The 13124-nt window shown below is 46.3% G+C and overlaps 1 protein-coding gene across 7 annotated transcripts in view; it reads left to right on the top strand.

The window, feature by feature from the left end:
• The window catches only part of ASTN1 (astrotactin 1), a 278304-nt gene that overhangs the window by 123118 nt on the left and 142062 nt on the right, over nucleotides 1–13124 (top strand). For all 7 annotated transcript variants that reach the window (XR_016442322.1, XR_016442321.1, XR_016442320.1 and 4 more), the window contains exon 8: nucleotides 1326–1410. Coding sequence is in view for 3 of the 7 variants with exons in the window: in XM_090047144.1 (XP_089903270.1) it covers nucleotides 1326–1410 (85 nt within the window). In the remaining 4 variants the exon portion in view is untranslated. The remainder of the gene's footprint in view (nucleotides 1–1325; nucleotides 1411–13124) is intronic.

Raw genomic sequence — 13124 nt, 5'->3', positions numbered from 1 at the left:
GCCGCAAACCAGTCATGTAAGGCAGGCTGTTAGACAGAGTGTCTAAATGTCAATTTAGGAATCTAACTTAAGTGTCTAACATTTGAAAATGTTAGCCAAATATTCCCAGAGTTACTGTCACAGGATCATATAAGGTATGTTGTAATATAAGATATACATGTGTAAGCCCAATCAGCAGTCATTACATACACAATCTTAATTTGATCAAAGACAACTTTACTCTTAACTGTTTGTTTCCCTGCCATGTGTACATTAAATTCCTCCATCGTTACATTGTCCGTAGCATTTTCTTTTAGTAAAGCATTTAAACACATCCGTGGCTTTGGGCCTGTAAGTAATCCCATCACAGTCCTTACAGTTAAGTGTGTACTTAAATGTTTTGCTGGACTGGGAGTTAAACCAGTTTGTAAATATTAATTAACCAAGAGTCCAGTCAGCCTAGTACATGGCTCAGGACAGAAGCCAGGAAGGGAGTAAGGGACTTCACCTCTTTGTGCAGCATATATTGGAGTCAGAATGACAACCCAGATTCTCAAGGGAGTGAAAGGACTATGCGCTTCCTGTTGCCCTGGGGAATGCTTCAAAGAGGGCAGGGAAAGGAGGAGAGTAGGCAGTACAGTGGTTCAGCTGTCCTTTGTCATTGGCTTTGCGATGGTTGCATGCTGCCCACAAAAGGATGCTCACCATTTGTATGCATTTCCACTTATGCCCATCTTCTCTCTTGTTCCTTGACACAGCCCCTCTGGCTGTAGCTCAAACATGAGAGATTAAATAGCCCTCCTGTTTGCAATCATTATGTAATTTTCTTAATACTATATTCAAGTGTGTGTGTGCAAGCAAGTGAGCGAGCAAGCAAGCTTTTTTTTTGCTGCACTACTATTTGTGACATTTGCTGGTTCTCCCTCTTGAAGAAACGGTCTCTGAGCTGGTGAGGACAAAAGAGCTACTAAGCATGGAAGATTTGCTGTTTGTGTAGAGCTACCCGCCTTTAAAGCAGGAGTTGGGGACTGACACTGACTGCCGTGGTAATTTCTGGGGAAAGGAAAGGTGATCCTCTGATGAGAGTGATGATTCATCTCCTTCAGTGTTGTGGCACCTGCTGTTGATCCCAGGGCAGGGATGAAGGTAATCTGTGCTCTTTGTCCTTCAGATTTTCCTGACACAGGGAACCTGTCTATTGTGAGTGCCACCTCAGCCTGGGGTTCTCCTTAGCTGGTTTGATTAGGAGGAGAAGATCAGACCCTTGGTTCATCTAGTTCAGCATCCTGCCTCCAGCAGCAGCTGGTACCATTCATACTCCCTTATGTCCTTTTTCTTGTTCTTAGGTGAGTGCCTTTGCTATGAAGGTTACATGAAGGACCCTGTGCACAAACATCTCTGTATCCGGAACGAGTGGGGCACAAACCAGGGGTAAGTCCCATCATCACGAACAGCAAGAATCTCCTGACTGCACAACCAATCCCAGCTATGGTGTCCTTATGGAAAAGTTGTCTTGGGGGGGAAATGAACAGCAGTGAACCTCAGCTGCTCGAGCCAAAGGGCCAGGAAACTGCAGACTGAGGCTCCTTAATGGAGTCTGGTTACTGGAGGAGAACAAAGAGGACAACTTGGCCAGAGTTTTCTGAGGTTACTTTATTTTGGGTCAATGATTGCCAGCTTTATAAGGCTATTTACAGACTAACTTCCATGGGAAGGTGGGCTTTATAGAGAGTAGATCTTTTTGGATACATGTGGTGGGTTAAGGGAGTGCACTTTTCATTGAAAAATGAACTAAAATTACACTGGAGAAGAGTACTCTGGAGCAAGCTGGGTTTAAATTTTGCTGCAAGGGCCTTTTGGTTTCTGGTGACCAGCAGAGTAGAAATACTGCAAAAGTGTAAATGTGTGGTGAGGGAAAGCAGCTCTTTATTGAATTAAATGTGGAAATGAATGATCCATTCAGTATAGAATTCGGTCTGCTCTTCATGCTTATGTTATGCTCAATGGGCGAGATCCTGAGCCAGTGCCAGTTTATACCAGCTGAAGATCTTATGTGATGTGTTTTATGGTACCCGTTAATTTTCAGCATGCCACAAAGCTTTAGGCTGCATTGTAGAAGTTGTTAGCTGGCTCAAGAACAGCTGGCAGCCAGGAAGAAATGGGAGACACTTTGAGAGATTGGCACATTGGCTAGATATTTGTGTGAAAATGATCAGCAGTGAATAAGACTGATTATTTAAATTATCATTGTTAGGTTTCAGAGCAAACAGCCACTGGGTTAATAGGGGCAGCCGACACCTTAGCACTCTCATCCATCATCCAGGATCCTACGGTTTTGTGCTTGCTTTGTTTTGGAATGTTACATTCACAATCCCACGTGCTAGAAAAATACAAGTTTTAAATGAAAGCTAAGGATTCAGGACTGCAGTTTTAAATTGAAGGGTGGACACTGGGCATAATTTATGGCTGTGGACTCAGGGGGTGTATAGATTGCTGTGTACCATCAAGTGGACCAAAATAAACCTTAAATAACAGGCAATAGCAGCAATGATGCTCTAAGTTTAGGGGCAAGGGCCAGTGGCTGGGTTTGTTGTTCTGACTGGACTTTATGCTTTTATCTAACCATAATAATCAAAATGTCTTTCATCAGTGTGCTTGATACTTAAGCCTCCTAACATCCTAGAGCGAGAGGGAAGGGAGGATTGCTTTGGCCTCACTAGTGAAGATGTGAACCTAATACCCTCTGCTGAATACAAACAGCACTGTTTTCCTGCCTAAGGTTCTCCTCCGCTAGCTGTGAGCCAAAGCCTGTGTGCCCAGCACCTCCAGCTCCTCCCATCAGTACTGAGTCTGTAGCTAAATTTGAATTCTGAATGAATTTTGTCCTGGCTCTAAAGGCTCGTTTGTGTGGATACATTGCCCTCTAGTGTTAACACAAAGCCTAGAGAGAAGATCAGGATACTGCCCAGTATCGTGGCTCTCTTAATCCAAGTGGTAGCCATGCGCGTAGTGGGGGCTGACGGCTCTGAGATCCACCCCTACTGCTGCTGTAGGGTTCCAGGAAGCTGTGAAGTCGTTACAGCTTCACCTGCATAGTACCTGTGTGACTCAGTTTTTCTTTCTGTGACTATTCAAGGTAATGCAGGGATACAGTAGCTATCTTGGAAACTGCTCCCTGATCTCCGGAGCTCTGTATTGTGCCACAACGGCAAGGCCATCCTCTCCTGTCTAGCTCAGCTTTCAGTGACTCACAGTAATTTTATTTGCAAATGATACCAGGTCTTTCAGATACCAGGCAGAAATAATATAAAGAGGCCTGGAGAGACTCGAACCATGGTCTAGAAAATAACAAAATGAGATGCAGCCAAGTAAAATGCAAACTAATGAGTCTGAGGAAAAATAACTTGCAATGCAAATACTCACAGAGAAGGAGTGCTTTGCAGAGCAGCAGTGCCGAGAGCAAGGCTGGGCTGATTACCTACATCCCGTTACATCAGAGCTAAGAGAGTCCTATTTTCAGATACGCTGATGTGGGCATCTTGCAGCAGCAATGGATGCTGCTCCGGGCAGGTCCAAATTAAGAGCAGAATTTTCAGTGTATTGAGCGCTGCCTAAGCATGTTGAAAATTGGTTGAATTAGACTCTTGAATCATGTGGGAAAAGATGAGACAGATGCTGTTTGCAGTGCATCTTTTAAGTACTGATAAGCTAAACTGAAAGTTGCCATGGTTTTCAGACCCAAATTTCCTTGTTTCAATGAGAAGTCCCCATTTTCTGAATGCACTCATTTCTGTTTTTGGAAGCAGCCTCAGTTTTTGGTCCAACAATGTCTGATTTGGGAATGAGGGAATTACCTTTGGGTAGGAAGGCACCAGGTCCTCAACTAGTGGATAATTGCCACAGCTCCCTCAAAATGCAGCAGCTGACACTCTAGTTTGTATGCCTCAGTTCTATTCTTTCAGTCATTCCTGGATGAATAAATGTATAAGGCACGCTCCTTTTCTCCCTCAGAAGAAGATGGCCACCGTTATACAGGGCCCACCAAAAAATAAAAGGTGTGAGCCATCCTCACAGGTCTTGATATAATGTGGCAGTGCAGAAAGGGAGTCCAGGTCCCCAGACAGGCCCCAGCTAGTAAAAACTCGCACATGTTTTTAGCTAACCTTCACTTATTGCTGTACTGCTAGATGGCAGATAAATCCTCTCAGAGGAGAGGAATGATTCTGGTGCCAGCATTCATACCTGGATTACTTCTCTCTCTGCTCAGTGTTGCTCCTGCATACCTCGTGAGACCTGTTTGTCAGGTAATACAATCTGGAAATACTCCCTGCCAGAAAAGCCCTCACTTTGCTACCCTAGGATGGCACTTGGCATGTGTTTTGTTGCTCAAATGCTCAGACACTAGCATTTTTAGTGCAGTTAGCATGTCCTAAATGTGACGTGCAACCAGGTCCTAATTCTGTCACTCATCCCCTCTCCCATACTCTGTGCGTGCGTGTGTGTGTGTGTGTGTGTGTGTGTGTGTCCGTCCTTGCCTTGGGAGTCTTCCCAGGTTTCATCACGTCTGTCACTATCGCCTTTCTGCTGTTGTTTTTCAATTACTCCTTGTGCCCATTCATTGTTCATATCTGTTCACATCTTTTTGATGTAAAAGGATTGCAGATGTATTGTGTTTCAGTATATTTGCATAAATGTGGGGCCAAAACCCTCAAATATGCTTTCCAATTTTAAAGTTATGCCAAAAAGCTTTGATGTAAGGAGGTAATATCTTGTTCTTGCGTAAGCATCAGAAATGTCATGGGAACCAAGGTGAAGGTCCTCACAAGCTTAGTTGCCCATAGCATGATTGAGGCACACCTGTTCTATAGTGAACCGTATACAAGGCAATGTATTGCAAGCCAGACATCCAGCTTGAATAGACCATCTGGAGCTATGGGCATGTGGTTCTTATGGGTGCTATGAGCAACCTTCAGCAAAAGTTTCAAATGGGTCTGAAATTTGTGTTTCTGAAGCCATAGCTGATCACCTGAAATGTTCTACTACTCTGTTCTAGTGGTGTAGGTTGTTGCAGAGTTGGTTTAAGGACATAGGTGAACAAGGTTTTTTGGGTAAATCTGATATTGTTTATTAGACCAACTCAAATAGTTGGAAAGAATTATTTTTTGCAAGCCTTCGGACACATACACCCTTCATCAGGCTGAGGAAGCATCTGCAGTTGGTCTGTGCCCTTCCTAGATGGAATGAATAGAAAAGAAGCCAGAGGCTGGTATGTATGCAAGAAAGTCGGTGACAATGTAAATTGGAGTCAATGTAAATAGGAGATTGAGCGGGAGGAAGGGAGGTGGAAGGGAGGGGGTTGGGGAATGAATATAACTGGCAAATAGTGGAGAGGTACCTGGGGAGTCAGGTCTTAGGCAGGTTATAATGTGTCATAAATCCAAGGTCTATATTTAGTCCATAATTTTTTGTATCCAGTAGGTTGATGAAGTGAAGCTTATAGGCTCATTTGTGAAAGGTGTCTTGTAAATTCCCTTTGAAGATTAGAACTGAGAGATTGTAGAGAGAGTGGTTTTCTTGTGAGAAATGTGGGTAATTGGGTATTTTTGTCTTTGATAGATTTCCAGTGTGCGTTCATTCTGGTGCGCAGTTGTTGTTTGGTCTCTCCTATGTATTTTCCATCAGGGCATTTACTGCATTGAATGAGATGTATTACATGTCTGGAGCTGTAAGATCCAGGAAAGCTGATGGCTCTGTTGTGGGGTGTAGTAATTGTGGGAGTGGTGGAGATATTGTTGTCAGGTTTTACATTTCTTGTCATGGCATGGTCTAGATCCATTTGGTGTGTTTTGGGCTGTAGGAAGTTTGCTTCTGGTGATGAGGGTTAGCGAGGTTCGGTGCTCATTAAAAGCCAGGATGGGTGGTTTTGGGAAGCTCTCTTTAAGAATTGGGTCTTTTTCTAGTACTACTACTTTGTTCTGGCATGGAAGCCATACACTGTTTGGTAAATAAAGTAATAAAAGCATCTAGGCCCTACTTTCCATACAGCTCCATTTCAAAGGTCTTGAGACTAGTAGTAGCTCTTACAATCATCTGGGTCTGTGGTGCCCAACCTTCCAACCCCATGGGCTTGGATGAGTGGCATGGGATCATTTGACAGGCTGGATCCTGTGCAGGATCAGCAAGTGGGGTGCTGCTGCACCAGATATCATTGTGCGCTGGCCTGATCCCATGTGCTCAGATCCAGCTGTACGCTGGCCCCATCCCATGTACCCAGATCTGGCTGTGCAGCAGCCCAGTGTGCTTAGGGCAGGGCCATGTTATCTAGGGGTGCACTGATAGAGATTTTTTTGGGCTGATACTGTTGGCTGATTTTTAACAAGCCATATTGGCTGATTCCAATCCAATTGTCATTATGCAGCCCGGCAGCATGCAGAGCAGCATCCAGCTGGTAAGTTTGTTGTCGGGGAAGGAAAGGGCATGGACAGGGCAGACCAAGGTCCCTGTGGTGAGAGAGGGAGTGGGGCTGGTGCTGGGGCAGGCGCTGCACAGCTGGGGCAGGATGGGGTATGGGGCAGAGCTTCAGCTCATCCAGGGATGGGGGGTGGGGCTTCTGCTGCTGCACACACCCCGGGACGACATGGGGGGCATGTGCCACCTGGATCCATGCATGGGGTGAGAGTGGACTGCTGCTGTGGACTGGGGTTGGGGGCAGCCAGTTTTGGGGTAAATTTTGGGGTGGCTGCAGCCCCCATGGCCACTCGCCCAGCTCCACCACTGCTCACCCTGAGCACAGCCCCAACCCAACCTCAGCAGCAGGAAAAGCCTGGTGCCACACCTGGCCCCAGCCCACAGTGGCAGCCTGCCCTCACCCCACACATGGATCTGGGAGGTACATGCTCCCTATGCCTCCCAGTGTGCTTGCAGTGGCAGGAGCCACCCCACCACCCCCATCCCCTGGACAAGCCGCAGTTCTGTCCTGTGCCCTGCCCCAGCTGTGCAGAGCCTGCCCCAGCACCAGCCCCACTCCCTCTCACTGCAGGGGCCTTGGTCTGCACCCCCCTTGCCCCTTCACCCACAACAGATTTACCAACCGGATGCTGCTCTCCATGTTGTCGGGTTGCGCTCCTGGCTGCTTGCATGTTGCGCTGCATTTGCGTGCGTGCACACGGCATTTATTGGTGACATTATCAGCCAAAAAAAGCCAATTGCCGATAATGTTAATTTTCCTTTTTTTGGTGCACCCCTAATGTCATCCAGTCGGCAGAGCTTCTCACAGGTTCAGAAATTTGGAAGCAATTAATGCTGCCACCACTCCCCTGTTGCCAAATTTCTAGACCTGTGGGGAGCCCTGCAGGCCAGATGATACAGTTCCACAGGCTGGAGGTTGTGCACCACTGACCTAGTCCAACTTCCTGGTAGAAGGCTGTAAAAACCTTGCCCTGAATTCCTGTGTCAAGCCCACATGCTGTGTTTGTGCTACAATGGCTCTTTTTGGAAAGGTACCCAGCTTGATGTGAAGACTGTTCCTCCTTGGTGCAGTTAGTCATGCATTATCTTAATTCCCACTCTAGGAAGGCCCAAGGTGATAAAGGGCAATGCAGAAAGATGAACCATTTGAAACAGCTTTTGGTGATGATCTTTGGATGTATCTAGACTTGGGCATTAAGGTTTCATTTGTAAGGAGAGTTTAAAGGGTTGGTGAATATGTCTGTAGATAGCTACTATATCCAACAGATCAGTAAATTGCTTTTGAGTTATGACATATGTGCTGCTCATGTGTGCCGTATGCTTGCAAAACTATTAGTCACTTATTAACCCGTTATAGACTTTTTAGAAACGGAAGCCAAAAGAAAGCGGAGTTTGTGCTGGCATAGCTAGAGCAACCAGAACATTGGTTTTAATGCAGGCACTCCAGGGTTGTGTGAGCCCCGTCTCATAGTGTAGTCTATCTGTACTGTGGTTTTCGCCAAGGTTGCTCTGCAGGTACCAGCATTCCCAGTGTGGACACAACTTGGCAGGATGGGCAATGACTTCCAAAGGCAGCTTGCTGAGAAGCCAGGACTCTAGAAATGTTGCATTCCCTTTTGTTCTTTCTGCTGAAAACACTTGCCTTCATTTTCTTTCCTTCATCCATGGTAGGCTTCTCCCCCTCCCTTCGCCTCCTCTCCCCTTGCCAAATCCTTTGCAGCCTTTCTCTGCTTACTGGGTATCTTCCCTGTAGTGACTCCTTCCCCCACCCAGAAGTCCACCTCTCTCATCCTATAAATTAGTGCCCTTTTGGGTCTTCTGCTTTTCTGCTCCCCTTTTGTGGATGCTTCCCATCCTTCCTGCTTTGGGGCGAAAGGTCCCCAACTGTAGTGGTTCTGTCCTTTCTCTTCCTCTGACTATCAGAGTCTGGATTTCTCTCCTATTCCAGATTTCATCTTATTTCTCCTCTAGCAGGGCTGGTCCCTCCTCACATGGATCCCTCCTTCCCAATTCTATTTTGCCTTCTCCCTCCCCAAGTGGTATCTTTTTACGCAGTGGTCTGTTGCCATCTTTCTGGGATGCTTGTTACCAAGCCTGTTGGTCACAGCTGGGAGCCCATGAGAGACAGGAAACAACTGCAGGCTGGAGAAAAACAGGCTCCCAGCTCCCCTCATGGGAGGAGACCTGAGGAGCCAGGCCCTCTCTGCTCATGTTGAGAAAATTGCTGCCTTAAGAAAATTGAAGATTATTAGGGGGGATGGCAGTGCTTCTTGAAATGACCAGTCCTGGCCTATGCTCTTTTGTCAGGCAGGAATCCCAGCCCACTCATCTCTGCTCTCCAGTAACATATGAGGACTTCAGTCTTGGGGTGCTCCAAGGAGGCTGCTAACAAAGGGGTCTATAGTTGCTCATTGCAGTGGTGGCTTTTGTGCTGCAGATGATCATCCCAGGAGACCTGGACCAGAACCACCAAACTCCTCCCACGTGGGCCATTTGATGGTGATGACTGTGCAGCATATCAGAGCAGGGTTGAGGTTGAGTTCACTGGGGCGGCGTACTGGTGAAGAGATGCTCCATCTCTTATTTAGCATGCTAAAAGAAATTGATCTTCTCTTGCTCTGTTCTATCTTAGTGATCCTCTTTTATCCATGCTTGGAGCCCTTTATAAGTCCACCAGAAATTTTTGGCTACTCACAGAGCCTCTGGACAGGATTTGCTAGACATGCTGTCTGTTCTGCTTTGCGGAGGCTCCCTTCCCCCTTCTACCCAGATTGCATTCTCCATGCTCAGACCTTGTCAATGTTGTTCTGCCCACAAATGTGATTATTCCCTATTAGCTCTTCTTTCTCTTACTCTGTGGCTTGTTGCTTGTTCAAGAGAAGCACATTTACCTTCATATGCCCTCTGTGTGCCTAGGATTTTCCTTCCCCCACCCCCCACACACACACACATATTCACATTGATGCTGTTTAGTCTCTGTGAGGTTCTCTAATGCCAAGCTGGGTGAGATCCATGTGAAAGTGTTTTGGAGCTTGCAGGGAACTAGGCTTCTCAGAACCAAAATAAATGCAGAATCGCATTATTCAAATGGGATAGAGTCAGAAGTGAAGCAAAGCACAGATTAGGTTTGAAGAGCAAGTATTTACCTGAATTATTGCAGGCTGGGTTTCAGAAGGCCTGGCTCTTACTGACTTGTTACAGGCATCAAGGAAGGTGAATCTAACTAAGGCAAGGTTTGAAGGAGCCAGAAACTGGCTCATGCGGGCTCACACTTCTCTGGTTTCAAAGTTTGGCCTGATTCCTGTGTTGTATGGCTCAGTTACCTCTGTCCTCAGATGCAGGATCCAGAGCCAGGTACCCTTGGATTGACAAGATAGCCCCATTTGTCTCATGTGACAAGGTGTTTGGCTTCAGTGTCATTCTTTATTTTTGGCTGCTGAGGGAGGGTGAGTAAGGGCCTTGAAGCCCCTCATGACACTCATCCAGCAGCAGAGAGCAGTGTTGTTAGACCCCCGGAGAGAGTCCCATGGTGTCTGTCACAGAGGGTCTTGAAACGGGAAAAGGGGAGAAGGAGGTGATTAAACAAAGAGACAGAATATTACCAATGGAAGAAACAAGGCACATGCGCTAGGAGAGTCATTCTTCCTGTGAAAATTCATTGGCGCTTCCCTTGTCTGGAGGTGCAAGTGCCAATATCAATTAAATAACTTTGCCCTTGGCCCAGACTGATGAGATTCAAGTCTCTAAGATAGATGTGGATGAAGCTGGGGGAGTTAACATCAGTCTTGCAATTGCCTGTCTCCAGCAATAGCCAGCAATGGATACTTCTGAGGCAGGCAAAAATATCCAATCCATCTGACCAATTATCCAATATTGTAAGCGAAGGAAAACTTTTTTCCTGACTGTTGCAGCAGTTGTCTTCTAACCAAAAGCTGATTGCCCTTTGGCTAGGTACGCATGCAGTGCCCATAACCATTATGACCGGCCATAACATTTTTCCAGCTCTTCTTACAATGAAGCCGGTGTGCTTGCTTCTCCCTTCTGTTGAGAACAGCTGTGAACTCCCAGGCTGGTTAAGGCAGCTCCCTTTTAAGTTCTAAATTTAAACAGACATCATTTGAAGCATAGATTTTTGCTCTCATTTCATGGGACAGCTTGAAGAACAAGGACTGGTTGCTCTGCATCATTATTATTAGTTATTGATATTTCCATGGCACCTTGAAGTGCCTACCAAGCTTAAGGCTCATGGCCTGGGCAGATACAGAGGCTGTATCTCCACCTTGTTTTGCAGCACTGCCTTCAACCACGTCCCACGCAGACACTTCTGCCTGTACAAATGAAACCTGGAACTGAGATGGTGAAGCTGTATACAAGGGGCACCCGTGGCTGCCACTCTGAGCATGCCAGAGACTGAACATTTGAGACTGGCATCACCACCACATTAATCTGTTTGTTTCATGCAGCCAGGAGTTTATGGAAAGGATACACTAGAGAGCAGTTCTCCCTGGGAGTGGTGGGGGTGTAATGTAGACCTACTCATGGTCAGAGACAGTCCTGGCCTACCGGAGCTTCTTAAGTAGAGCAGGCAGACAGAGTGGAAAGACAAACAGAAGACAAAGAGAGGAAGTGACTTGTCTGAGCTCATCCAGGCCCAAAGTATGACTTGTCTCTGGCATCCTCAGACAGTCTCCTGCGCACCCAGCCATGCCCTTCATTTATACACAGGCAGTGACAAGGGTGGGACTTCCGGCTGAAGAGCAAAGCCGCAGGCTGTGAAATGCAGCTGCTCAGTGCTTGCAAGAATCTCCCTAGCAACTCTACTGCAGGCCCCCTTTTACAATTGTTCTGCAAAAGTGAAGCTGAATGTATTTTAAAGGGCAAGGGGCAGGCTGCTATTTTTCAGATAAGTTAGCAAAACTTTACTCCTCTTGTCTAATTACACTGCAGTTAGATTTTCTATGGAAGCCCCATCCTTGGCAGGATGCCCTCTTTGAAGTCATTAGTCTTCACAGCGGGAAGAGAAGATCATCAAAGACTTCGTTTCCCAGCAACCCCTGCTGTGCCGTTATGCGCTGGAGGATTGCAGAAGAGAGCACATTAAGTCTGATGTTCTCTTTTTCCGGCCCTGAGCAGAGATTTCTTTGAACCGGGGCCTGGGGAGAGGAATGCCGCCTCTATCTCAAAACTTTTCTCTGATTTTTTCATTTTAATGCCAATTTAGCAATTAAACCCAATGTAGAGCAGTTGCAGAATGTGATCAGAGGAGCATGGGTAAGTGGAGATGTGGCGGTTATGATGTGTGGAAGATGAAGGAATTCACTAGGGATGCCCCAGAGGTGGCATGATGGTTTGGATGCATGACCCTGCTTTGATGCGTGCATTGAGGTTGAGCAGTACAAATGTGGCAGAGTCCCCAAGATGTTCATCTGCTCTTGCAGGTGCAATACTGTAATTATTCAAGGTGGCAGCTTCCCATTCACTTATCCAAGAACAATGATTTTCTGGCAAGTACTCGTCCTTAGCATTTCAGTCCCTGGCACATTGCTCCAAACTCTTGAGATCTCCAGTACTTCCACCCAATGTGAGCTTTTATAAAGAAATAAAAGCCCATAGCATAGGGAGTGGAAGGTTCTCCATGCCAGGCTATCCAGGGACTTGTTTCTGGGATGCTGGGGGCCTACCAAGACTCCACACCAGGTTGGTAGAAGTCTGTTGCTATCAAACCCCCTTTCTTCCACTACACTTGGAAGCAGCAGTTACTGACCTCGTGACTGCTACAGCTACCAGGAGCAGAACCAAATGATCACTCTAGCCTAGTATACATAGAGCAAGCAAGTTTCAGTTCACTTCCTTTGTATTTTTCTTGTACTTCCTAGCCTGGACAATGGACACCTTAAGACTGTGTTCTTAACTCTTCTGTTTTTTTGTTTCCTTTTAACCTCTCTTCGGCTGGAATAGCTCCCATGCATAAGAAGAAAGAAATGCTGGACACAGGAGATGAAAATATGGATAAGGGGAGAAAAAGGGCAGTAAGGAAAATCCCATTGGTGCAGAAACCTCAAAGCCAGTTCAGAACCACCTGCTTGGCCAGGAGAGAATCCTACTAAGAGGCTTTGCTGCTTGTACTTTGTGCCTGTTAAAGATTTGACGTGGCATGCTGGAACTGACACATCAAAGAGACTTGCTGAATGGACTGTTTTATCAGTAATGATTTCCTCTGGAATCTGATGGCTGTTACTGCAATTACTGTATATGAATACACTTCTACTTGATGTGTTGTGCCAACAGCTCAACATAAAAAAGTAAGAAGAGTGATCCCCATTTAATGCAGTAAATCTGCACCATCTTTAGGCCAGTATGAGCAGGGATTGCAGGTAGTTTCATTGGTTTAGGGTGGTTTTTTTTCCATTCTGCTTCCATTTCTTGCTAATTTTGCACTTGGAGACATTTCCTTCAATGGCAGCACTTGTGCTTTGTCAGGCTAGGAGATCTAGACTTTATCCTTACACTTCCCAATGCCTAGATGAACATGACAGACTATGCTTAGCAGAGACATAAAGCAGCTGGGTACTTGAGGCAGCTGCAATGCATGGGGGGCAGGAGCAACTTCTGGCTGCTACTGTACCACTAGCACACCTGTGTGGTCATAGTAGCGGCTGCTCTTTTTCCTCCCCTCC

This window comes from Crocodylus siamensis, chromosome 5 (assembly GCF_052110815.1).
Source record: "Crocodylus siamensis isolate JL-2025a chromosome 5, ASM5211081v1, whole genome shotgun sequence".
Lineage (NCBI taxonomy): Eukaryota > Metazoa > Chordata > Crocodylia > Crocodylidae > Crocodylus > Crocodylus siamensis.
This window is presented reverse-complemented; position numbering and strand designations above follow the sequence as displayed.